Below are 26,770 nucleotides of genomic sequence, written 5' to 3' on the forward strand. Positions count from 1 at the left end.
GAGGGGTTTTGTCCTTAATTAGATTCAATCCACTGAGGAATATCAAGTCAGAACGGACCCATCAAAAACAATGGGCACAACTAAGAAGTCCCTTGATTTCAGTAGGTCTGCTCAGAGGTATGACTCTTGAGTTTGCTTAACCATATCAGGTAACAGGATTAAATAAGCCCACATTCCAAATTCACATTATCCCCTAAACAGCCTTGGCCCAGTATGCCTGAAGGAGCGTCTCCACCCCCATCGTTCAGCCTGGGCACTGAGGTCCAATGCTGAGGGCCTTCTGGCGGTTCCCTCACTGCGAGAAGCAAAGTTTACAGGGAACCAGGCACAGCGCCTTCTCGGTAGTGGCGCCCGCCCTGTGGAATGCCCTCCCATCAGATGTCAAAGAGATAACCAACTACCTGACATTTAGAAAACACCTGAAGGCAGCCCTGTTTAGGGAAGTATTTTAATGACTGGTGTTTTATTGTATTTTTAATCTCCTGTTGGAAGCTGCCCAGAGTGGCTGGGGAGACCCAGCCAGATGGGCGGGGTACAAGTAAATAATAATAATAATAATAATAATAATAATAATAATAATAATAATTAGCAGAGAAGTATGGAAAGAAGATCTGTTTAAACCAATGGCACCAATTTCACAAGATTTTTTTTTTTATTTAAGAGCAGGGCTGTTCAAATCAATCAGCTCTTAGACTACATCTAGAAACAGATTTAGGGCTCCTGCAATTCCCTCTTGGTCTTCCTCTGCTCCCTTCATTTCAGCATCAGGGAGGAAATAAAACCCCTCTGCAGTCCTCAAACCTCTCAACTTATATATGCCCTGCTGAACCTCCTCTGGAATTAAGCTTTTAAACCACGAAGAATAAGCAAGGGGAATTCTGGCATCTGTTACTTATGAGAAAGGTGGTAATATAGATCTATTCCCTAAGCCTCTCTTTGCTTAATCCCTTTCTTGCCACATGCACTTATTGTAGCGGGCCTTTCGCTGAATTCAGGCACTGTGAAGTGAGGGCTTGCTTAAGTCTGTCAGCTCAGTAGACAATGCCGCTGCTGTGAATGAGGGGTGTGTGCCTGTGTGTGTGTGTTTCTGGACAGCAGATGCTGTCCAAGATTGACTTGGCTGCGGTCGTAGTACCACCTTAGTTTCGTTTAGTCAAGAATTTCTGTCCTTTGCTCCAAGAACAGCACAGAGCGAGTTCCTACGCCTGGATTTGGGTCTTTTACCAGAAATACTGTGTCAACGCAGCCACGCTGAGTGGCAGCTGATATGGTCCTGAGCCCACACTGGAACTTTTCATCTCCTTCGTTGCTCCAACTCGTTGGCTGGGACTCCCGGCATTTGCAACCACCATTTGCGTTTATTTAAAGAAAAAGGTGGAATACAAAGGAGAGGGTAGGAGAAACACAGATGGAGGCTGGCGGGCCAACCAAAACATATTTTTAGAAAGTCAAAGTGGGCCTTGTTGCAGATTTGGTTGGATCCCAGTTATGAAAAAGCTGAAGGCTACCGCTTGCTTCAAGGAACGGTATCCAAATAGATCGCATCACTGGCGAAAGAAACAGAAAGGAACGCTCTCTTCTCCACACAAATGGGAGACATACCAGAGGTCAGAGTACAGAATCCAACAGATCTGAATGCATTCTAATGGACATGTTGAAAGAGTCTGAGCCAGGAAAGAGGTCTGGCTGGAAGAAAACAAACCTGGTGGAAACTGATGGGTGGGAAGGGGTTAAAAATTATCTTCCAACGTCTTCTTCCCCGCAGATTTCCTCCCATCTGCACAGACAGGGTTGCCAGCAAATACAGGAGTGGGAATCCCCATTTTGCTGCTTGCGGTCCAATTTTGATCTTAGAAAATCTAACATACCCCCCCCCCAAAAAAAAACCATAAATGGGAGTGAAGTGTTTTGCTGCTACAGCTGGTTTGAAGCTAATGCAAGTATAGCATTAAGGGGAAAGACCAGAATTTCTTTTATTTTTCTAACATCTGAAAAGTCCCATACTCTCTACTAACTCACAGATGTAACGCAGTGTTGTGGTCACCCAATATGAACACATTCCCCTTCCTTCTCTGCAGTCTGCATTTCTGGCTTAAGATGTATACCTGCCATTTGATAATCCGGGCAGGGGCGGCCCCGGGTTCCAGGAGAGGGGGGGGGGGTTGACACTTTAGCCGGCCCACCCCACCCCGCGCCGGCAGGTGGGCCCCGAATGGGGGCATGCTGCCTTTCCCCCCTTCCAGCGGCTATTTTTCGGCGCAAGGGGCGGGCCAGCGAGGAGGGGGCGTCACGCTTGGAAGGGGGAAAGGGGGAGACAAAGCAGGCGCTTGAATGCGCCTGCTCTGCTTCCCTTCCCCCCCCCAGCATTTTTTTTTGGCGGGGGTGGGCCAGCAAGGAGGGGGCGTCATGCCAGGGACAAGCGTGACGCCCCCTCCTCGGTGGCCCGCCCCTCGGGCCGAAAAACAGCTGCTAAAAGGGAAAAAGGAGGGAGGGAAAAAAGCTTCCTCTTTTCCTCCTTTCAGCGGCATCCACGTGCGCCGTGACATCACGACGCACACGTCGTGCCCCTCCCCCAGGGGGTTGCCTCCGCGCCGCCGCCACCCCGGGCAGCGCAGAGGCTTCCTCCGCCCCTGAATCCGGGAAACAACATTTCGTAGCAACTTCTGAAAGTTTCTAAACGTTGGCATGTATGTCTTGTTGGAGGGACTGTAGAAGCAATGCTGCTTCCCCAACTTCAAACAGACTGCTGCTTGACTTAAAAGCCAATGCAATTCTGGGCTGCATCAATAGGAGTATAGCATCTAGAGCAAGGGAAGTAATAGTACCACTGTATTCCACTCTGGTCAGACCTCACCTGGAATACTGTGTCCAGTTCTGGGCACCACAGTTCAAGAAGGATACTGACAAGCTGGAGTGTGTCCAGAGGAGGGCAACCAAAATGGTCAAAGGCCTGGAAACGATGCCTTATGAGGAACGGCTTAGGGAGCTGGGTATGTTTAGCCTGGAGAAGAGAAGGTTAAGGGGTGATATGATAGCCATGCTCAAATATATAAAGGGATGTCATATAGAGGAGGGAGAAAGGTTGTTTTCTGCTGCTCCAGAGAAGTGGACACGGGGCAATGGATTCAAACTAGAAGAAAGAAGATTCCACCTAAACATTAGGAAGAACTTCCTGACAGTGAGAGCTGTTCGACAGTGGAATTTGCTTCCACGGAGTGTGGTGGGGTCTCCTTCTTTGGAGGTCTTTAAGCAGAAGCTTGACAGCCATCTGTCAGGAATGCTTTGATGGTATTTCCTGCTTGGCAGGGGGTTGGACTGGATGGCCCTTGTGGTCTCTTCCAACTCTACGATTCTATGATTCTTATTTATAAAAGACCCATTTTCACACCTAACAGTAGGAGGAAATTTGTCAACGGCCAAAAGATACAGAAACAGTGCCAAAGTAAATATGTCCGGAAGGTTTGCATGGATATATTATTTAGCTGCTAAACAAGACAAAGCAGCAAAACCTGAAAACGTATCATGTGGTATGATTTTAAAACAAAAGCTAGAAAGAAACTCAGGTAGAAGCATATCTTTTCACTCTCATTTGAAGAAGAATTAGCCGAAAAGTTAATTCACCCCAGTCTTCAAAGAACTGAAGGTGGCACTGTGGTTTGCAAGCACCAATAGGTAAGGGGACAAACAGATTCCTAACTTACTTTGTTGCCTCTCAATAGTGGGTGCCCAGCTGACATCAGTATTGTATGTTGCCCTTGTGCAAATCCCTATTTCTTTTGGAGTTTTCTTGGACCTTGGGGACTTCCAGACAGTTGCTATTTTCAAGCGGGATTCCATTGAAAACCAGCCCAATACCAGGTCGCACAATTCAAGTTGATTGCACAACAAACCTGCTTCTCCCCCCCCCCCCCCGCAAAAAAATCCCACAGACTTTTGGTGACAACAAGCGCTCTGTAAAAGCCAGCATTATCTAACCGCCCCGAAAACTTTGCAGAAACGAATCAGGTTTAGTGCTTAAAAAACTGGTTGTGTGAATGGATTGGTTTTGTGCTTGTCCTGAACATCCTGTAGAGAACATCAAGAGTTCTGTGGAGTCTGGGATTGTGGCCTTTCTTGTCTAGTGAACAGTACTGTTCTGGTCTATGGGGAAATTGGCCCTGCGTCTTATGCAGGATAAAAAGCAATACTCTAATTTACGTACTTGCCTCTGATCTAGGGCCTACCCGGCAAAGACGGACCCACTGGCCCTCAAGGGCCACCAGGGCCTGTGGTAAGTAAAAATACACCAAATTCTAGGTAACGTGGATTGAGCATTTGATATTGAAGGGGACAAATGGTAGGAAGTACATGTTTATTTAACTATGTAAAGGTATCTACAGCATGGTATGTGCTAGCTAAACACCAGAACATACAGCTATTTGGTGTTGTGAGGATATAGGGAGGCCTCCATGAAGAAACTACTTTGGGGTTGTGCATAGTCCTGTTGATGTTCCAACTTGTGTCAAACTTAAATTTAGGCTGCAGCTCACCATCTTCTGCAGAGGTGGTTAGGCATATTCTCAAGACGTATTGAGTGCATCCTCAGTTCTTGGGTCAGAAAATGCCAACTAGGAAACTTAAATGGAACACAACTTTAATACCATCCAAATTTGGGAGACTCAAAATTGGGGTGCATGTCTTCTGGAACGTGCTTCTGGGTGTGACCCATGCAAAAAAAAGTGCTGGGGGGGGCAAGTTCTTGCGTGGCATCCCAAAATCTGCATTTTTTTGTACCACGCAGGACCATGGTCCCCCAAAAGCACTTTTTTTCAGGGCAAGAACACAGCGTGAGAGCATGTGAGATCACAACACCCAAAATGGCAGGTGCAATCTTGCGCAATAAAAGGGATGTCCTGTTTTGTTTTTTTCCCAGGGCCCTTGGCAGGTATGAACTTTATCTGTATGGGACTGTATGGTTCAATTGGTATACGGATGTGTTGTCTTGTTCTCTCTGTGCAGGGAATACCTGGTGCTCCAGGTGTGCCAGGAGTCACCGGCAATGTTGGGCCACAAGGCGATGCTGGAGCACCTGTAAGTAGTAGAACACTTTACTGAATGTATCGCTATGGCCATCCTTTTTGAGATATTTACCGCAAGTTCAGTACACAGGATAAGCTCTGCTATAGGATTCACAACAGTGCATGTACAACTTCCCTCCAGAGCCTAGGTGGTGTCAGGAGCAGGTCAGCAATAAATCACACGGAGTAAGTGAAGTTAACTCTTTATTAGAAGAAACAAGAGCTGCTGAGCGGTGCCAGGCCTTATGAGCACAGCAACTCTTCCCAGTAGATCTGGCCCCCTGAATGTTATCTAGGAAGAAATGTGGCCCTCAGGCTGGTTTGAAGAAAAAATAAACCTTCCCTGATCAAGGGAACTAAACATCTGCATGGACACACTGCAGCTTCTGAACCTGGTCTGAACAAAGACATTGGATTCTTATCTCATTATACATAACAAAGCTATCTTTAGCCATCTCACCACTTGCCTTTCCCTGCTAGACTAATTACAGCCGTTAAGAGTCGTCAACAGGTTTTCCACACCTATCAGCTGATCACCCATTCCCACCACCCTTCTGAGCAATACCCCTCCCCACTCCCTCACTATATTTAAGGATCTGGTGACTTCTGTTTCAGTGTATCTGAAGAAGTGTGCATGCACACGAAAGCTCATACCAGGAACAAACTCAGTAGGTCTCTAAGGTGCTACTAGAAAGAATTTTCGATTTTGTTTTGACTATGGCAGACCAACACGGCTACCCACCTGTAACTGCAGCTTCTCACAGTGATACCATACTAGCACTTCACCTGCCAAACTTTGAAGCTGAGATATGATTCAATCCCATTGTCATAACTGCTCCTATAATATGACTCGGGCCCACTGGTCTGCGGTCACTACATTAAAAAAAACCCCTATTAATCACAGAGGCAGAAGAAAGGGCACGGGCACAAATTAATTTTTATTCTTTTTTGTTCCCCCGCAGGGACTTCCTGGACCAAAAGGCGAGAGGGGTGAACGTGTAAGTGCATTGTAAATACAGAACTGTACAGAGAGCACAGCAGGCATATGAATTACTGTAGTTTTTAATTCTTTAAAAAAGCTGTTTGTTTGCCTACTGTATTTGCAGCTCACCTTTCAACCAAGGAGCTGGAGGTATGTCCTGAGAAGCTCGGTGGGACTTACTTCTAAGTGGACATTGCATAGTATTGTACTGTTGAAAGCCAAAGGTTACCATGGCAAACTTTGTGCAGGGAAATCAGGACAAAGGCTCAATTAACCGTTAATCTGGAATCATGGAATTGTAGACTTGGAAGGGACTTCTAAAGGTCATCTAAGGGAGCTAGCAGGTGTTAACATGTTATTACAATGTTCTTATCACACAGGGAGACCTCCAGTCCCAAGCCATGGTACGGGCAGTAGCCCGTCAAGTATGTGAACAGCTTATCCAAGGTGGGTAAAAAGAATTTCCATGTTACAATTCTAAAACGTAGTTGTGGAAGTTGCGATCAAACAACCCACCAGCCCAAGTATGGTGGCCCACTTTCCATTTCTGTCGAAATAACGCTTCGTTGGGACCAGTTGTTTTGAAGGTCAAGTTTTTAGGATCTGCCTTTCTTTGCAGGTCACCTGGCCAGGTATAACTCCATCTTAAATCAGATTCCAAGCCAGTCTGTCTCAACACGAACTGTCCCTGGACCCCCCGGTGAACCAGGAAGGCAAGGGGTACCTGGACCTCAAGGAGAACAAGGATCTCCGGGAAGGCCAGGATTTCCAGGCAGTCCTGGCCAGCCTGGAAGACCTGGTGAAAGAGGTGAGTTGTGAACATCGAGATTTATAAAACTGGAGTTTGCATGAAGGGCACCAAACACAATAAACTTATGTCTGACATCAGAGGGAACATGTAAAGTGGGAGAGATATAAATAGCTTTTAGTTCCTGGATAGCATTGAGTGTGATAAAAAAAAACACCATGCTGAATTTTTCCAAAATCAATTAATCTCTGAGCAGCGCTATTAAGAGTTTCTTTTTGGGAACTGGCCTTTCAGAAAGAGTATTTCATGCCAAGTATAATTCTGTATAAAGCATTTATGAAAATAGGGTCAAATTGCTTGATAACAGCCTATCAAACCTTCCTTTTTTCATGGCTTTGGGTGAATGGGTGTGTGTGTGTGTATAATCTTAACCATGTCTACTCAGAAGTAAGTCAAATTGAATTTAGTGGGGCTTAGTCCGAGGAAAGTAGGGTTAAGATTGCAGCCTAGGGGTTGCATTCAACTAAGTCGTACTTAGAGTAGATGGCACCTCATACAGCTCCTTCCAGCAACTCCTGTAGCCAAGCTGGTGCCAAACGTATTGCTGTTTTTCTTTGGACCACATCAGTGAGTCTTGTCATCTGGGCAGCCCAGGACCTCCAGACACACTGCCCAGGCTTGTGTCCTGAAGAGGTCACTTCACTGCTGCTAATGCAGCAGTTTGACTTCAGAGGCACACTCCATTACAGTATCTTTCGAGACAGATGGATGCCAATAAATAAATAAATGCCAACAAATTTATACCCCACCTTTATCCCTGATGGGACTGAAGCTGTCTTACAGATAAAAACAGGAACCGGTAAAAACACAGAAAAACAATATATAAAAAACAATTAAACACTGGTGGAATTAAAACAATAGACATATATAAAAATCTGTTAAAACCATACAGATAATTACCATAAAAACAGCAGGGCACCAACTCTTTCATTAAAAGCAGTCAGTTCCCCAAAGCCCGTTGGAATAAGAAAGGTCTTCATCTGCCAGTGGAAGGACAATGAGGAGGGAGCCAGTCCAGCTTTTCTAGGGTGTGAGTTCCGAAGTCTGGGAGCAGCAACCAAGAAGGCCCTGTGCAAGGATGTCACTTATGCAATGGGGTTTTCCCCCTTGCCCCATAGGATGGGGGGGATAATTCCACCTGGCATGCACAAATGTTTCCCATGATGGAACGATCACTTTAGCACAACATTGAGTTTCTCCCAAATACAGCAAGGCGTCTTGGAGCACTGTAAAGACTAGCAAATTTAAACAAGCACAAACTTTTGCAGACTAGAGTCCACTTCATCAGAAAGCTCATGCCATTATAAAACATTAAGGTGCCCCAAAAGATTCTTCTTCTGTTTTCTGCGGCAACAGACTAACACTGCTTTTCCTGTGGAAAGCCAGTGAACTGTATTTTTCCTTTGCTGGTGCTGTCTTTCTCATATAATTGCATAATTTTTACGGCCTACTTTCATTTTGTAATTTCAGTAACTACAAATAAAAGTCGAACACCAGTCAGTAGCACTGAGACTGAACAGGAAGGAACTTGTTTTCCAAACTTTACAGCAGGTGGGGTTTTGTAACTGAGCTAAGGCAGTTTCAGCTAACTACTTCCCATTGATAGTTAAAGGAAGTTGGAGTCTGTGTGTGTTCCCTTTAATATGCCTCCTGAAATTACTGCAGCCCCATTTGTGAATGATGGATCTTATATGGTGAACGATTTCCACCATTTCCCCGGAATGAGGGTGTGTGGGCATGGCAAAGGGGAAGTAATTTGAAGACAGAATCAATTAATCTGTGCTATCCAAAAAAAACGCTTTGCAGAAGGAACAAATTCTGATAGGGAAAGAAGGTATTTCGGGTATAGCTATTTTTCACCGAATTCAAAATTGCAGTACAATTTTAAAAATGCAAGGTAAGAAATAAAAGAAGCAATGAAAATACAGTTAAAAATCTATGTGAATATTTCTCAATTCCCAAACCTTTGTTGGTGCACAGACCAAGATTCCAGGAAGGTTCGATACAGTAAAATCACTCAGCAAAATCTGCACCTAACAATTAAGATAATGTATAACATCCACTTAATCCTCATTGCATGTTGCAGAAACCGGGCTGCTATCTCCATCTTCACCCCGTCCCAAGTAAACCCAAGGAAGGCTGCCTTACGTTCATCTGAATGAGACTCCCTGCTAAGAACCACCTGATTAATGAGCTTAGATGGAATTGTCTGAATCAAGCGGCAGGGCAAAAGAACATGCACAACTGATTCTACAGTATATGTCAAGCTTCCTCAACCTCGGCCCTCCAGATGCTTTTGGCCTACAACTCCCATGATCCCTCGCGAGCAGGACCAGTGGTCAGGGATGATGGGGATTGTAGTCTCAAAACATCTGGAGGGCTGAGGTTGAGGAAGCCTGCTATATGTCTTTGTCCAGAGAGGCGTAGTCTCTCTGCGAGTGGTGTTTTCTGGAATCTCCCCTGTAGCAATGCCAAAGGTAGCACATTCAGTCTCACTCACACGTATGCCCTGTGTTGATTCAGGTTGATCAAGCAGGAGAGATAAGTCACAATTGGCTCTCCACATCGTACTATCCCCAGACTTGCACAGACACTGTCCCTGATTTGGCGACTAAGTTCTGGAAAATTCGTTGCCTAACAACCTGTGTTTAATTATCTCATCCCCCCTGCGTTGAATTATTTAAAGCGGTGGATGCGTTGCCTCTCGGTTTCAACCAAAAACCCGCAAACACACTGCAGACAACCCAAACGAAAATCACAGGCCACTAGCAGTCCATGGACCACATGCCCTCGCCTAGAGTCCTCATGATGAGTGGAAATAAATCCTAAGTACCTGCGATTGCATTTGTTCACATAAGAACATACGGCAAGCCTGCTTGATCGGGCCAGTGGGTCATCTAGCCTGGCATCCATATTTCAGCAGATGCCTGAGAGAAGCCTGCAAACTGGGCACCAGCACAACAGCACCCTGCCTGCCTTCGATTTCCACCAACTGGTATTCAGAGGTAGTCCTCCGAAAGCGGAGGCAGAACATAGGCATCATGGCGTGAACCTGTTGATAGCCTTGTCCTCCACGAATTTGCCCAATCCTGTTTTAAATCCATCCAAATTGGTGGTCCCCATTGCCTTTTGTGGGAGTGAGTTTCATAATTTATGCATTGCGTGAAGAAGTAGAGTTTTTTTTTTTTTAACGGTCCTGAGTCTTCGTGTTCATCCATCATTACCTTTGACTCTCACCTCCCTCCTCATAAGCTCTTTGTGGTTGTTTTGCTTTGGTTGTTGCTCTGCAAGGTGCCAAAAAATAACTCGAAGGGGCAGCAGTAGGGAGGGCACAAAAGCAAGGGTGGGTGTGTTTGTGTGGAGGTGGCAATAACCTCAATGAGTTTAAGCCTGCTGATACTTACCAGTAACTAGTTTAAGGCTTAAATCCTGTGTGTGCGCGCGCACACACATACACACACACAGCCCTGGGTGTAAGTTTAGACTATTAGAATGCATTGAAAAACAGCCTGCAACCTGCAATTGGTCCAAAATTCTTAACCATTCCAACAGTGGCTTGGACTTACTTTTGAGTAAACAGGCATAGGATTCTCCTATAGTTTTGCAATCCTATGCACACTTTTCCTGAGAGTAAGCCGCATTAAACTCAATGACTGGTATCTGAAGAAGTGTGCATGCACACGAAAGCTCATACCAAGAACAAACTTAGTAGGTCTCTAAGGTGCTACTGGAAGGATTTTTTTTTTTTAAAAATTTAATTTTACAACAACAACAACAACAACAACAACAACAACAACAACAACAACAACAATATTTTTTATTATTTATACCCCACCCATCTGGCTGGGTCTCCCTGGCCACTCCCCGGCCAAATTTTGTTTTGACTATGGCAGACCAACATGGCTACCTACTTGTAACTGGATCAATGTCTGGTGTTCAACTAAGTTTTACTCAGACCTATTGAAATCATTGGACCCAACTTAGTTGTGTTCATTACTTTCATTGGGTCTCCTTTCAGTAAAACGTGGTTGAAAAATGACCCAGTGGTGCTTATCTTTGAGTAGACATGCAAAGGATTGCACCGTGAGTCTTTTGGGAGCAAATGCAACTGACCGAATGATGCTAGTAAGTCCCACAGGGCTCAATGGGACTTACTCCCAGGTAAACATGTGTATAGTATTACAGCCTAAGTGACTTCGAGTGCACAATATGGGGGTTGCATTGCGTGTTATATTCCCTGCGTGTGAAAGCCATTTTGCATGCTGTAATGGCAGCTCTTTGGTCATTTCTGTGTGTCAAACATCTTGCTCAGTAGTCATGCTGTTGGCTCTGATGAGGAAACCTTTAAGTGACCTCTGAGACTGCCTCCCACCTAAAAGAAGAAGAAAAAGGAAAGAAAACCAAAGTCTCTGAGGCCATAATTCTAATTACTTCAGTGTAAGAGGAGAAAAGATTTAGGAGGGCAAGCTTGTCAGCCTTGGGTTTCTATGGCGAAGCTGAACAAAGAGAGACATTGTTCGGTGGTATAAGGCAAAAGAGGGTTGAGGTAGGAGGGAAAGGGGAAGTTGGAGACAAGAAAGGGACCGATTCACTGTTAAAGGGGGTGGACTGAAGAGTTGTGGGATGCTGGAGGACCTGCCTGAAAAGCATAATTATTTGTGCCACTTAAGCAAATGTCTTGGAGTGTGGAGAACTTAATGCAAGGATTAGGCAGATGTACAAGATAAAGGAGGACAAACGATGTTTCGGATTGTAGTAATAATTCGCAAACACGCAACAGCAACTTTATAGCCTTGTCTGTAGCTTGCAGGGAGCCTGCCAGGGAATTCTGCAGAGGAGCGATAGTTTGCGATAACGAAAAGAAGAAGAAGAAGAAGAAGAAGAAGAAGAAGAAGAAGAAGAAGAAGAAGAAGAAGAAGAAGAAGAAGACGGCATGGGATCAAAGTTCTCTCATTCTCGTTATTTCTGTTGCTAAAACAGCTGTCAAAGCAAAAGAGACTTTTTGGCAGGACTTGTTTGGAATTGATATATACGAACATCTTCACCAGCGTTAATGGCCATGCTTTCTAATGTCAAAAACTGGTCCCGGGCCAACGCAGAAGTAGGGCCAACTACATTGCATCGCTCAGAGAGCTGACCTCGGACTAAAAACTGCTTACGTCAGAGTAGTCTTGAAAATGCCCCGTGGAAATAAGTACCCTTGATCTTGTTGCACAGATTCAGTTCATTTTGGTGGGGCTTGCACTGAACCTCCCAGTTGACTGTGCCATTAAGAACATAAGGAGAGCCCTGGTAGATCAGATCAAGGGTTCACCTAGTCCAACATCCTCAGGAGCGCCTCCCCCCCCATCATTCTGAGGTCCAGTTCCGAGGGTCTTCTGGCAGTTCCCTCACTGTGAGAACTGAGGTTACAGGGAACCAGGCAGAGGGCCTTCTCAGTAGTGGCACCTGCCCTGTGGAACGCCCTCCCATCATGTCAAGGAAATAAACAACTATCTGACTTTTAGAAGACATCTGAAGGCAACCCTGTATTGGGAAATTTTTGGTGTCTAATGTTTTACAATTTATGTGCTGTAAGCTGCCCAGAGTAGCTAGGGAAACCCAGCCAGATGGGCAGGGTATAAATAACAATTAACAATAACAATAATACTGTCAGAGAGGCTAGCCAGATGCCTCTAGAAAGCCCACAAGCAGGGCTTGAAGGCAACATCCCTCTGAATATTAAGAGTCCCTTTAACTATCAAAACTTAATTTACAGACCTGTCTCTCCATGAATTTGGCTAATCCACCTTGGTACAGCCAGAGCCACTTAGCAGCCATTGCTACATCTTCTGGCAGGCAATCACAAAAGTTAGTTTTGAGGGACATTATTTCCTCTTGAATGTTAAGAATGAGTCACACCAAAAGCCCATCTAGTCCAGCACTGAATACTCCCTGTGGCCAACCAGAAAATTATGGGAAGCCAGTTAAGTAGGACCAGACTGCATTCTCCCCAGTTGTGGTTCCTAGCAACTGGCCTACTGGCCTTCAATGGGGTAGCTCAGCTGGTAGGGCACGAGACTCTTAATCTCAGGGTCGTGGGTCTGAGCCTCACATTGGGCAAAAGATTCCTGTGTTACAGGGGATGGACTAGATGCCCCTCGTGTTCCCTTCCAACTCCATGAAGAGGCAGAACACAGCTATTGTGGCTAGTAGCCGTTGAAAGCCTGATCTGCCCTGATTTTTATAGCCATCAAAGGTGATGGAACCTAACTCCATATTTTGTCTCTCCTGAATCTTTCAATATTCATATTCATTGGATCACCCCAGCTTCCAGTATTCTCCTTTGTGATTAGCCCTGCCCATAAAGTTTCATTCTCTGTGCATACTTGACAGCCCTGGTGACAGGACCCATCGGGATGTGGCTTCCTCCAAACTTGGGTTAAGTGCCTCAACGGACAGGGGACTGCGTATACGTTAGGGCTGCCATATTTCAAACAGACAAATTCGGACAGAAATGTTGTTGAGTTTTATTGGCAAATAGGCAAACAAAAAACGGAGTTTTTGAGCAGATATTTTAAAGGGAAATAGCCATAAATGACACTGCTGACAGGGGTTGCCATATATCTGGATTTTCCTGGACGTTTTTATCTATCTACCCGGCCACTGCTTCAGTTTACAGTATCCTGACTATGTCCAGAAAATTCCGGATGTATGGCAGCCCCAGTATAAGTACTGTGTTACCCTAGCAAAAGGGAAACGGGTGGCGCTGTGGGTTAAACCACAGAGCCCAGGGCTTGCCAATCAGAAGGTCGCCGGTTCGAATCCCCTTGATGGTTGTTCGGTCCCTGCTCCTGCCAACCTAGCAGTTCGCAAGCACGTCCAAGTGCAAGTAGATAAATAGGTACCACTCTGGTGCACTGCTCTGGTTTGCCAGAAGCGGCTTTGTCATGCTGGCCACATGACCCAGAAGCTGTACACCGGCTCCCTCAGCCAGTAAGGCGAGATGAGCACCGCAACCCCAGAGTCGTCCACGACTGGACCTAATGGTCATGGGTCCCTTTATCTTTACCTTTACCCTAGCAAAAGGACAGAACCAGGCTGCTAGCTTCACATCCCCCGTGCTGGATTCTTCCTTGTTGTTAAAACTAGATATGATCTCAGCGAGCCTCCTGCCTAAAATTTTATTTAGGCTGTTTGAGAATTTGGAACCCAATGTCCTTTAGGTGGAGGTGGGGAGAGAGAAACAAGCCATAAATAATGTCGAAATAGCTAGGAGATGTTCGTTTGCCTGGATATGCATGTTTTGGGCAATCACTCAGCCTGAGAAGCAGTAACTCTCAAGGCGAGATGGTGAAAAGGATTTCAGAGAAGCCAGCTAAAGTTGAAGTTGAGGCGGGAGCAAAGAGGCATTTGGACTCTTAGCAGAACTCAAAAGTTCTGCTCAAAAGGGGATGAAATATCACCCGGATGGTTCATTGCTCTGGTGGGAATGCATTTAGCAGAGGTGTTCCTTGATCTCTATTTGAATGTTTCGTTTGTATCCCACCTTTTTCTATATAATGTTTCAGATTATATGCACACTCTCTGATCCTTCCTATGCCCACAAAAATGCTAGTCTTTAAACCGAATGCAGTAAAACAAGACTATAATTTATGTTTTAATATAGCAGTGGAAATTGTCTCTCCCTTTTCACTTCCCTCTGGTTCCTATCTGCAAATGAGCTCCTCATTAGCATTTTTCCTATCCGAAAAGCACCATCAGTCTGTCGTGTCACTGCAGATAAGAGGCGGGATGAAATCAAGATGATGCAAAGGAAAAGGCTCTCTGAAGTCCATTTTTGTGCTTCTGCCAACTTAGATAGCTTACAATTCATTCCTGCATTAGCAGTTTAGTGACACTAAGCACATGCTTCCTTGATAAGAAGTTAATTTTAATACTCATGAACAATTCCAAATTTTTGTTTTTAAAAAAATAAAAGTTAGTATAGTAATTCTGAGAGGTAAACTATGTTAGTTTGCCAGTGACCGAGCAAACAAGCAGCTTTTCAATGGCTCAACTTAACCAAAACGTACCACAACTGAATTCATAATGTTGACACCCATTGTTGTCATTTAGTCGTTTAGTCGTGTCCGACTCTTCATGACCCCATGGACCAGAGCACGCCAGCCACTCCTGTCTTCCAATGCCTCCCGAAGTTTGGTCAGACTCATGTTAGTAGCTTCGAGAACACTGTCCAACCATCTCATCCTCTGTCGCCCCCTTCTCCTTGTGCCCTCCATCTTTCCCAACATCAGGGTCTTTTCCAGGGAGTCCTCTCTTCTCATGTGGTGGCCAAAGTATTGGAGCCTCAGCTTCAGGATCTGTCCGTCCAGTGAGCACTCAGGGCTGATTTCTTTAAGAATGGATAGATTTAATCTTCTTGCAGTCCATGGGACTCTCTAGAGTCTCCTCCAGCACCATAATTCAAAAGCATCAATTCTTCGGCGATCAGCCTTCTTTATGGTCCAGCTCTCACTTCCATACATCACTACTGGGAAAACCATAGCTTTAACTATACAGACCTTTGTCCGCAAGGTGATGTCTCTGCTTTTTAAGATGCTGTCTAAGTTTGTCATCACTTTTCTCCCAAGAAGCAGGCGTCTTTTAATTTCATGACTGCTGTCCCAAACTAAACACAGTCAGAGCAGCGCTGTGTCACAATTTTCACATGCCAAAATGGGCTTCCTGGTTCTCTCAACAGAGGACTGTATTCAGCTAACCCATTCCGCTGGCGCAGTGCAGCTTTCCTATCTCACCACCCCCCGAGTGCCCTCTGCATCTACCCCAAATCTGTTCTTGAGGGTCAGGAGAAACCCCCCTCCCCCCAAAAAAACAGTGTCAGAGAGCTGGGTCAGATGCAGGTCAGCATACAAGACACAGCGTTCGGCAGGGTAGTAAATTCTTTATTCGAGAAAGCGGTACCCAGCTCAGCAATGCCTCCCAACAACACTTGCCCCCTACAGAACAGTTTTCAGGATGGAGAGCCCCCCCTCGCCCACCCACTTGCTTCTTCTAGTCCTTGCCACTAGGTTCTGCCGCAGTTTGTTTTCCATCAATAGCTACATTATTTGCCCCACTGTCTGTAGTAAAATTAAGTCCCTTCAGTAAATTTCATACTCAAGGGGGGCCCCTCTGAATGCCCTTTTTAATTATTGCATACCCTCCAGCATTCCTCAGATGAAAATAGGAAGGTTTCTCACTCCCTCAACAACTGACCCTCCTCGACTCCCTCATCCCCCCCTCATAGCATTTCCTATCAGAAGAAGGGTGAGTGCCCCCCACCACCAATTGGACACAGAACACACCCTCCCTTGTCCTGAGAAATCCCCCCCACACACACACACATACAGTGGAACCTCAGTTCTCGAACTGCTCCATTCCCGAACATTTCGGCTCCCGAACATTGAAAACTCAAAAGTAGGTGTTCTGGTTTTTGAACGTTCCTCGGAACCCGAATATCCCATGCAGCTTCCGATCTGCAAAAAGCCTAGCTGGCAGCCAATTGGAAGCTGTGCCTCAGAATTTGAATGTTTCGGAAGTCAAATGTCCTTCTGGAACGGATTACATTCGACTTCCAAGATTCCACTGTAACTTAACATAATCATTTATTCATCTACTTTAAATACATACTCTTATAAAACTGCAGGTTATTACAATAATCCTGCCAGTGTTCTTATCTGTTTACAGTTTGTTTGTAAATATTCGATAAACCATTTCCATTTTTTTTATATAAAAAACTTTGTTATCTTGATTTCTTATTTTTTCCAGTTAGTTTCGCCATTTCTGCGTATTCCATAGGTTTTTGTATTCATTTTTCTTTCGTCGGGACTTCTTCTTTCCATTTTTGGGCAAATAACATTCTTGCCGCTGTAGTCACATACATGAATAAATTTCTATACAGTTTGGGTAGTTCTGTGCCTATAATTCCCAAAAGGAAAGCTTCTGGTATTTTGGCTTGTTTAAAAAACAAATGTTATTTTAAACATCTTTTTCAATTCATCGTATATCATTTCCTAAAAATCCCCTTAATCCTGATTTGATTTTATTCTTCGGTAGTTTTACAAAAAAGAAAAACAAACATGAATAAATAAATTTTAGAAAGGAACTAGGTTAGACGTGAGAGCACAAAGCAATTTTTTAAATAAAGAAAATCAAGACAGTGCAGTACACAAGGCTGGGCCTCGGTGGTGGTGGTGGCTCCTCCTCACCCAGCAGCTCTCCAGGAGCTGCTACAAGCTGCCCAAGGGAGGAGACCAGTGGTGGAGACCATGGAGAGGTAACAGGACAGTCCCTCAAATCCAACACTCAGGATAAACTCAAGCTCATTCTCTTCCCTGAGCTTGGTGGCAGCCGTACTGGCGGCGGAAGCAGGGACATCCTTGGATCAAATCAGAAGCTGGGATGGCTTTCGTAATTCCTGGACTGTCTCTGGAAAATCGGGACACTTGGAAGGTAGTTTATTTGTGGTTCGTTACGGTTCCAGGGCAGTTATATGTGACCCCGGCCTCTGGTTCAGTGTGTGTCTTGCTGAAATCCTGCAACTTTTCATACCACAAATGCGTGTTGTTGTTGTTTTGTCCTATCCCACCTGGCTTCAGGGGTCTGGGTTTTGCATCATTTAAATGCCTACCTTTTTGCTGTAGGTGTTGTTTTTTTTGTGGGATCTTAGAGGATTTTTTTTAGCAAGATGGAGCTGAAGATTTTGTGGTTGATTTTTGTGGGTGTACTGTTTTCCTTGCTCTTTTTCTGTTAGAATTGTTTTATATTTTGAATGGAATTGCTGCCCGCTCTGGGGTCACGTGGTGCTGAAAGTTTACCGTATAAATGATAGAAACGTTTCAAATAGCGCTGGGTCCAAGGTCTGGAGAATCACTCTTGTGCTTTCGCCGCTTGCCTGTACTCCCTGCTTTCTAAGTTTAAAAGCACACATTTCATAAAGCTGGCCTCCTGAATGCATCTCTGAATCTTTAATTATAACAGAAAGCCATGACCTCAGCTTTCCTATAAGCTTGAATATGATAGTATCGGTCCAAAAAGGAAAAAATGAAATGAAGAAAAAAAAACACACACCCCCCAAAAAAAACACTGGGATACCAGCCTAGGAGCTTGGCCTGGTTTCTGCTAATAGCTTTGCTCAGCTTGTGCCAAATCACCTGACTGTGATTTGAAACGGCACTGTAAGATATTCAGCCTCATTCTCCACCCAGATGAGGCCCGGGAGCTTATCGTCCACTAGTTAGTTTGGGTTTTAAGGCAACTATCCGTGTCAACATGAATTCAGTCTTCATATATTTTGTTTAAATTGGGAACTGTTGCTACAGACCAAACCTTGTAAGGGGCCTACGAGAGTGTGATCTTATTATATATATATACAGTGGTACCTCAGGTTACATACGCTTCAGGTTACAGACGCTTCAGGTTACAGACTCCGCTAACCCAGAAACAACGCTTCAGGTTAAGAACTTTGCTTCAGGATAAGAACAGAAATCGTGCTCTGGCGGCGCAGCGGCCGTGGGAGGCCCCATTAGCTAAAGCGGTGCTTCAGGTTAAGAACAGTTTCAGGTTAAGAACGGACTTCCAGAACGAATTAGGTTCTTAACCCGAGGTACCACTGTATGTATCTTTAAAGAAAATTTTAAAAAGAAAGAGTGTGATTTTGGTCACTCGTTTTAGGTATGCAAAGATAATGGGAGAGAATGTGGGTGGAAGGGGTATGCTGACAGGAGCAGTCTCTAATTTCAGCATCTATCCCTGAAAACTTCATGGTCCCTTGGTTGTCTTTTGAAGATTCCACCCCCCCCCCTCAAGTTGCAATCCTTTGCCCATGTACTTGGGGGTCAAGACCCGTTGTGCTCATTGGCGCTTGCGATCTGGTGAGACACATGTACGTTTGTGCTTTGAGAGCTGTAAGGAATCAGAACACATTCTTTAAACAAAGGCATTTTGGCAGCCTGCTGCGTTTTTATTCTTCGGAGGGGAAGTTTAGAATTTCACACCTTCTCTGCTCAGCATCTTTTGTGGGCTGTGAGTGAGGTGATTCTTCTTGACCCGGGTCTAGCGCTGTGCTGAATTGGAAGAAGTATTCCAGCTGTGCAGTTAAACGCTGCAGAAACTGTGTACAGGTGGATGCAAAGGAGTCACACACCTGAAACTATTGAATCATAAAAGAGAGCCGTTGTACCTTCTGGCATTGATCAGTGACTTCACGAAGCTATAGCAGCGAAAGAGAATGAAAGAAGACATCGTTTTTTTATGTTTAACAGGCTGATCTTCCATCACCTGCTCTGAGCTCTTTTCTTTGTTTGTTAAAAACATTCTAAAACCATCCCTATGCAGCTTAAGGAATGAGTTGCGCTTACAGGAACATCCAATAGCAACTGTTACATCAAATTATGGGAAGTGTTCTGATATTCCTACCATTTCAGAGGAGGAAAATAAAATCCTTGAGCGTACATTATAGCAAAACTGGCTAGCTACTTAAGAGTTAAAGAAAAACAACAACATTCTTAAGAAAATGTGGTATGTTCAATGATCAGAACAGCGAGGCTGATTCTTTGACAGATGCATGTACTTGGAACGCTGTCCATTTGAAATTTGTTGGTGTGTTATATGTAAATATTGGAACCACAAAAATCTACATGAAATATATTTCTGTGGTTCTAATAAAACCAATTCCGGAATAAAAATTAATATCACTTTGACAGCGTTCCAAATAAATGCAATAGCTGTTGAAGAATGACCCTTTATATATAATTTATTCTTATTTAAGTTTAAATGTGCATCATATTGTGTGTGTATGTGTATGATTCAAGTAGGAGTGGGATGCCAACCAGTCTTTTAGGTGCCACAAGACACTTCTGTTTTTTTCGTTGCTAAAGACTAACATAGCGAACTCTCTGGAAATTGTTAGTTTTATTGTTGGCATCTGCCTGTCTTGAGAAGACAGTGGAGGTGTGTCCTATTCGGGGTGAAGTCAAAGTGCTGGAGAGTTACAGCACCTGCTATGGCTGTAGAGACCGATACAGGAGTGACATGTTTTGTTGCAGCTGGGGCAGATGAAGGTATCCAGTTGTGCCGCTGCAGATGCGCCATGGCGTCTCTTCTCTCTGCTGAAACGAATGCCAACAATAGCATTAAAAAATGGGGGTTTATGCTTACACCAGAAGATTGGGGAGATCTTTCCCAGAAGAATGGGAAAGTTGGAGGCCAAACCAAGAACGGTTGTGTGAATCGACATAGTGAATAATATGAATACGTTAGCGACTTCTGACTACTGTATCCAGGTCTTTAATTTGTCAGCATTGTCTTCTAAAGTGGCCCGACAGGACTTCGTAAAGAGCCACTATAACAGGAAACTAGCTATAGCAACACCTTCCAACGAGGCTGTAACAGAAGACGCAACAGAGCCATTTCTCCTTGGCCTCCCTTCCCTTTCTTAATTAATAAAAGATGCTCATGGAGAAGCATTAATCAACTTTCCCCCCGCCCCATCTGTTCTGATGTTTATCCTTTCTCCTTAACAGGTCTATCGGGAGAGAAGGGAGAGCGAGGGAACCCAGGTGTCGGGACCCAAGGCCCCCGGGGCCCGCCAGGGGCAGCAGGTAAATTCGCCGTACTGACCATATGCCCAAATGGTATGCAATGGTCAGTACAATTAAATGTGCATTCCCACGCATAATAAACAACAGTCCGTACAAGTAAAGTTTGGCTCCTTTACACAGAGTGGCTGTATAATAAAGAACACGTGTGAAATCACGTTCGGTTACTCAGGTAGTCTGTACCTGATGTTGCTCTCTCGTTCTGCAGCAGTGGCAAAGTGATGTTCTTACTGCCGTTTCTCTGTTCCGTGCAGGGCCTCCAGGTGAAAGCCGTACAGGTACCCCGGGACCGCCAGGTTCACCAGGTCCAAGAGGACCACCTGGTCATACAGGTGTTCCTGGGCCGCATGGCACCTCAGGGCAACCGGGATACTGTGACCCCTCTTCCTGTGCTGGATATGGAACAGGTGGTGAGTATGTTTTTCCAAGTTAGCCTCCCCTCCTCCATTGCTTCCCAGAAATGTCTTCAAAATGAGGTAGCTCAGTCAGTAGAGCATGGGACTCTTAATCTCAGGGTCGCGGGTTCTGGTCCCACATTGGGTGAAAGATTCCCACATTTTGGGGGTTGACCCTCGTGGTCCCTTCCAGCTCTACGGTCCTAGTGCTGTACCGAATTTTTGTGATGCTCGTTTTTCAGCGAGTAAGTTGTGGCTTCGGGAACGAGGAGGAGGATCTGCAAAATCAGAAACCACAACCACACCCACCGCAGTTAGACCTGTTTGCAGCCATTGCTCTCCTGAGTGATTTTCAAGTTATTCTTTTTACTTGAAAGGAACTTGTCATTAATTGCCCCTGCCCTCCAGGGATCTCATTGTAAATGTGATGGTGTCATGGGGGCGTGCAACCTAACCAGCTTAGCTACTTGGTCACAGCAGCGAAGGCAAACAGAACTGCACTGCCTTCTCTCTGAAGACCCTCGCAAGCGCATTTGGACACATATCTGTGTGTGCACAAAAGTACACACCCTTGTGTACACAAATATGCATCTGGGCAGCCGTTAAGAGTCGTCAACAGGTTTTCCACACCTATCAGCTGATCACCCATTCCCACCACCCTTCTGAGTAATACCTCTCCCCACTCCCTCACTATATTTAAGGATCTGGTGACTTCTGTTTCAGTGTATCTGAAGAAGTGTGCATGCACACGAAAGCTCATACCAAGAACAAACTTAGCTGTTCTCTAAGGTGCTACTGGAAATAATTTTTTATTTTGTTTTGACTATGGCAGACCAACACGGCTACCCACCTGTTAGAGATACAAAGTTACTGGGTTTCCTCTTCCCCACAGACACACCTGTCTGAGGATCCCCTCCGTGTTCACATATAAAAATAAAACATTTCCTGATCAGTCATCGGTACCATTTTAAACATTTCAAAAGGAAATCCAAGTGCAGAATCTCAGTGCACACAAAACCAAGAAAGCCATATTAAAATCACAAAAACGTGGCGCATGTTTGCATGTTTTCTTACTGTAGGGACTTTTAGTTGAAGGGGGAGGTGAATCCTAGAGAAGTTTGGGGTTTCTTTTAATCTTTAAAAATGTCAGTAAAGTAGCCAGGGTGGCCTTCCCAAAGCAGGGAGTTGCAAAGATGAGAACATAGTGATGAGGCTGGCTTCCATTCCAAGAAAAGAGAATTCCAGAGAGCTGTTGCCACCAGGCTAAAAACAAACAAACAAACCCGTGCTGGTTTCCTTCACAATGGTGGCACCGTTAGTGTAATGCGGGAGAAAATTATGTCAACTGATCGATACTGTTCACACAGGAGGCTCAAAGGAATAGAAGGAGAGCCTTCTGGGTCAAGCCAAGGGCCCATCCAGTCCAGCCTCCTGTTCACACACAGTAGCCCACCAGATGCCATTGGGGAAACCTGTAAACAGGACCTGAATGCAAGAGCATACAGCCTGCCTCCAACTGTGGAAGCAGAGCATAGCCTTCATGGCAAGCAGTCATCCACGGACTTCTCCTCTGTGAATTTGTCTTAATCCTCTGTTAAATCCATCTAAATTGGTGGCCACCCCTGTCTCCTATGGGAGCGACCTGCTTAGTTTAACTATGCATTGTTTGAAGAAGCGCTTAATTTTATCTGTCCCGAATCCTCCGACATTGAGCTGTATCGGATATCCATGAGTCCTAGAGGTAATGGGAGAGGGAGAAAAACTCGTCTCTATCCACTTTCTCCATGCCTTTAAACATTTCCGATATATCACCTCTTCCTTGCCTTTTCTCTCAACTAAAAAGCACCCAAACTTTCTGCCGCGTCACTTAACTGCAACTCAGCCCTGATGTCACAGCGCCCAGCGTTACATGTGTCCAGATGTTCATGTTTCCCTGGTCTTAGAAATGCCGCCGCCATATTTTGGCAGAGAAGCGCCTCAGAACGGCCTTGTCGTTCTTCTGCCCCACGCTCTTCCAGAAATGCAGGAACTATTTTGGAGAGTGACAGTAGGGGAACCAACGTAAAATGGTATTGCAACTGACCCCTTGGGGACAAAGAGGTCCTTGCCAAACATGCTTATAAATCCTCAGTTCTACCTTAAAAAGAATTACTGATTAATCCAAAGTGCTCCCCTGTGTGAACCACATACACAGGCTAAGCAGCCATGACTGCACCTGTGTGTCTGCATTGCAGACTTTGAATAGCTCTGGTTGCCTGTTTGGCAGGGAAAGGAAAATGGTTGGGACTCAGTCCCTGTCTTGCAGCCAGTAAGTGCTAAACACGATATCTAACTAGAGCTAAACATTGCTGAGGAGGGGAATCATAAACATTGTGGTCTACGTCATTGGGTCAGGGGACGTGCCCAGTTATCTCATTCAAAGAGGAAAAACAACCTTTTAACCTTGTAACTGAAGCAATTAAAACCCCGTATAAAAACCAAAGAGCGTGTAAAGTGCAGGGCGTTTTGTTTCTTCGTCTCTTGTGTTTGTCATGTGCCATTGTCACATTGTCTAAAATAACCCAGTCCAACTTTCTTGAATGTCTTGTTTGTGTCATCCATCCATCTCCTGGTTATAACCTGATCTGCCTTGGCTGGTTGGTTGGGAAATCCCTAGCTGAGAAGCTCCTCGTTCATGTTTGTCTAAACAGCATGGCAGACCAGAGTCTCACTAACTAAGCCCCTTGTAATAATCTGAATCGGCAGTGCATATAGTTGTAATTCATGAATGACAGTCTTTTTTTAAAAAAAAAGAAATTGGACTAAAATACCCCCATTGCATGGAGAGATTGTGTCTTGATGATGTTTTTTGAACAGTGGTTTTCAAATGGTGTTCCTTGAGAGCATTATCTGTGACTGGCTCCGCCCATTTTTGCCTTTGGCCACACCCACTGTTGACATTATCATCTTCTGCTAAACATATGTGTGTGTGGGTGTGTTGGGTGAATTGTCAACCAAGCCTGTGCAACGTTCCCATGGTAAGCAGACTGACACGGAAAAACTCCTCGAGGACCTTGAAAAACACTGTTTGGTATCCAAGGGGCCATGGAAAGAAGGTGTAGGAACTTTGACACAAGTTCATGTACTGCATGTGAATGTTTTTTTTTTATTATTCTTTCTTGTTTCGGTTTGCAAAGCATGAAGCAAAGCCTTAGGTTGTACTTATTAGTTGGAGACTCAGTCTTGGTTACAGCTTAAGTCGCAAGATTAACCTGTAGTTGAACTGGCCTCGGAGACCTTTGTTTGTTTCACTGACCTGTATGTATTTCTCTGTTGTTCACCTGCTCCTGTCCCTCTCCCCCTCTCCCCCTCTCCACCCCTCATCTTGGTTCGTTTTCGATTTCCGAAGGCTCATTCCCTTACAATGGCTACCCATACGGAAGGTGAAATCGGGTAGAGTCTGGTTTTTCTTTCTCATATGGATGAAGGTCAGAATGGCAACTACTGAACAGCCTTGATGCTTTCCCACCAGCAACACTGATTATTATTATTATTATTATCACCACTAACAAAGGATGCCTGCTCTAGTTTTCTTATGCTTTCTGCTAGAATTAAAACACTTGGCACATTTCTCCACGGTGCGCATTGCTAGGCACAAGCAACCATTGGACAGGCTGTTATTCAGAACAGGATTGTATCAAAGCCCTGGGAGAGCTTTTGGAAAGGGAGAGCTTCACTTATTTGAGATAGAGCAAAACAGGTGGGAACCGCAACAAAATATTGCAGGTTGGAATGTTCCTATTTAGCCCTCCAGCAAGCCAGCCAGATCCCATATGCAGGATTCTCCATTGAATCAGGGTCAGTTGCTTGAACTTTCCCCCCAACTGAAATAAATGAGGGCTAAACAGACTTAATCAGGGCTGGGTTGTGTCTATTGGTTCTTAAGCTGCTCCATGTTCCCCCGCCCCTAACCACGCTGTGTAACAGACAACTCATGTCTAATACAATTAGCGCACTGTTACTGCTGGTGTCTGTTTGCAACTAACAGGAAGATAATCATAAATCTTCCCCCATTCACTGGTGCTGATTTAATCTTACAAGGCTGACTGCTTTGTAAGTAGAAGCAGCCGAGAGCAGCCTTTCTCAACCTTGGCCTCCCCACTCCCCCCGATGATATTGGACTACAACTCCCATCAGGACCAGCCGTCAAGGATGATGGGAGTTGTAGCCCAACCACATCTGGGGACCCAAAGTTGAGGAAAAAGGTTGCTCTACAGAGAGCAATATTCAACCAAGCTCCTAACAATTGCTTCAATTTTGCTTTCCTCTTGCGTTAACTCTTGGCGAGTTAAGGTGGATATGGGGACCCAACTGATCAAGAGATCCCTGTCGTGCCGTTACCGCACAACTCCTACCAGCTCTATGACTCCGAGGACCTTTACGATGACGATGATCAAGAGCCTTATCTGGCGCATGGATCCTACCATCACCCGCAGTCCCCCTACCCAGCACCTCGCCTGGCTCAGCCAGAGTTCACACCTGTGCGGGAAGAAATGGGGGCTCTCGAACTGAGATCCCCCGGAATAAGCCGCATTTCAAGAAGAATCTCCAAAAGAAGCACCAGCTCTCTCAAGAGGAAGGTTAAGAAAACCTCTTAACGAACTATTTCTTTTTCTCTCTGTGTGCATTATATACATGAATCTTTTAGGCCTCTGTCCAGTTGCCTAATGTTGTCATGGGAATTGTTTACAGGCTCATATGTTAAAGGGAAAAAAATTATATTGTACATTACCACTTTGGCAGAACCCGGGGGGGGGGGATAGCTAATTACATTGCATGCCAGAAGTTATTAGCTTTGTAGGAGTTTATTGTTAGATGGAAACTCCAAGGGACATTTCTGTAGATCTTTGTAGTTATTGTATTAGAATGGTTCGATGCACATTTCAAAACACTCCATCACCAGCTGTTATATCTGAATAAGTCAAGGAGCTCACTCCACTATTTCTTGCTTTCTGGATTTCTCTGCCTGAATTTTGATTGTGTGCTTTACTTGCAAAGTAACCCTTCTGAAGCCAACTGTGTTGGTTGATTTTTTTTTTTTTAAAAAAAAAACAATTTCCTTCGAAGATTTATATAAAGTGGGATTTTCTTCCCTTAGCATTCTTATTAAATACCTATTAGAAACACACTAATAATTTATTGTGGGTCTATCACTACTCTATTTTATATACAAATAAACGTGGCAAACTTTTATAAATAATTTCATCTATTGCGTTTATTATTTTTAAGAGTCCACGACTGTGGTATGAAGTTTAATCTGGGAATCCCTGAGATCTATTTAAAAAAAACCCAAAACACCTTCACCCAACAATCCTTGCAAGTTCCAGTTGCGAGATTGCACTGTCCATGGAAGCATTTCTGCTTGCCTCTTAGATGTGATTTCTGCATTGCTAGGGGTTGGACTAGATGATTCTACAGGTTTCACACTTCTAATTCAGTGTACGGGTTTCCCTTGCTGGATTGGGATACGTATGTCAGATAGTTCAGGGCCATTTCACAGCTCACAAGATGTACCTTTCCGCTGCATCAACCCTAAATCTGTTCTGGACAGATTGGGGAAGAGCATGTTGCATGCACGGGGGAAAGAGAGAACAAGAAGTTCTGTTGTACATGCATAAATCTTTGTGCTGATGGCAGTGGCATAGCATGGGTTGCCAGTGCCCAAGGGGAGTGGGAGGGAGGGAAAGGGATGGAGTACACATGTGCATTTAACTGCCTAACTGCATCCACCTCACCCAGGAGATTGCAGATGCAGAGATAAGAAAAGAGGGGTCGTTCTGTTGTCCGGAGAGGTCACTTCCTGGTTCACATGGAGAAGCCCAGCAGAGCCCAGTGACGGAAGCACACAGCTGTATTGAGAAAGCACCGGG

The 26,770-nt window shown here is 44.7% G+C and overlaps 1 protein-coding gene across 1 annotated transcript in view; it reads left to right on the forward strand.

Annotated features, from left to right (window-relative positions):
- The window catches only part of COL14A1 (collagen type XIV alpha 1 chain), a 133,946-nt gene extending 108,015 nt beyond the window's left edge, over positions 1–25,931 (forward strand). The window contains exons 41-48 of the mRNA XM_033155795.1: positions 4,217–4,270; positions 4,999–5,070; positions 6,020–6,055; positions 6,420–6,486; positions 6,659–6,847; positions 20,392–20,469; positions 20,721–20,876; positions 25,194–25,931. Coding sequence (XP_033011686.1) covers positions 4,217–4,270; positions 4,999–5,070; positions 6,020–6,055; positions 6,420–6,486; positions 6,659–6,847; positions 20,392–20,469; positions 20,721–20,876; positions 25,194–25,498 — 957 coding nt within the window. The 3' untranslated portion in view covers positions 25,499–25,931. The remainder of the gene's footprint in view (positions 1–4,216; positions 4,271–4,998; positions 5,071–6,019; positions 6,056–6,419; positions 6,487–6,658; positions 6,848–20,391; positions 20,470–20,720; positions 20,877–25,193) is intronic.
- Positions 25,932–26,770: the final 839 nt, after the last annotated feature.

This window comes from Lacerta agilis, chromosome 7 (genome assembly GCF_009819535.1).
Source record: "Lacerta agilis isolate rLacAgi1 chromosome 7, rLacAgi1.pri, whole genome shotgun sequence".
NCBI lineage: Eukaryota > Metazoa > Chordata > Lepidosauria > Squamata > Lacertidae > Lacerta > Lacerta agilis.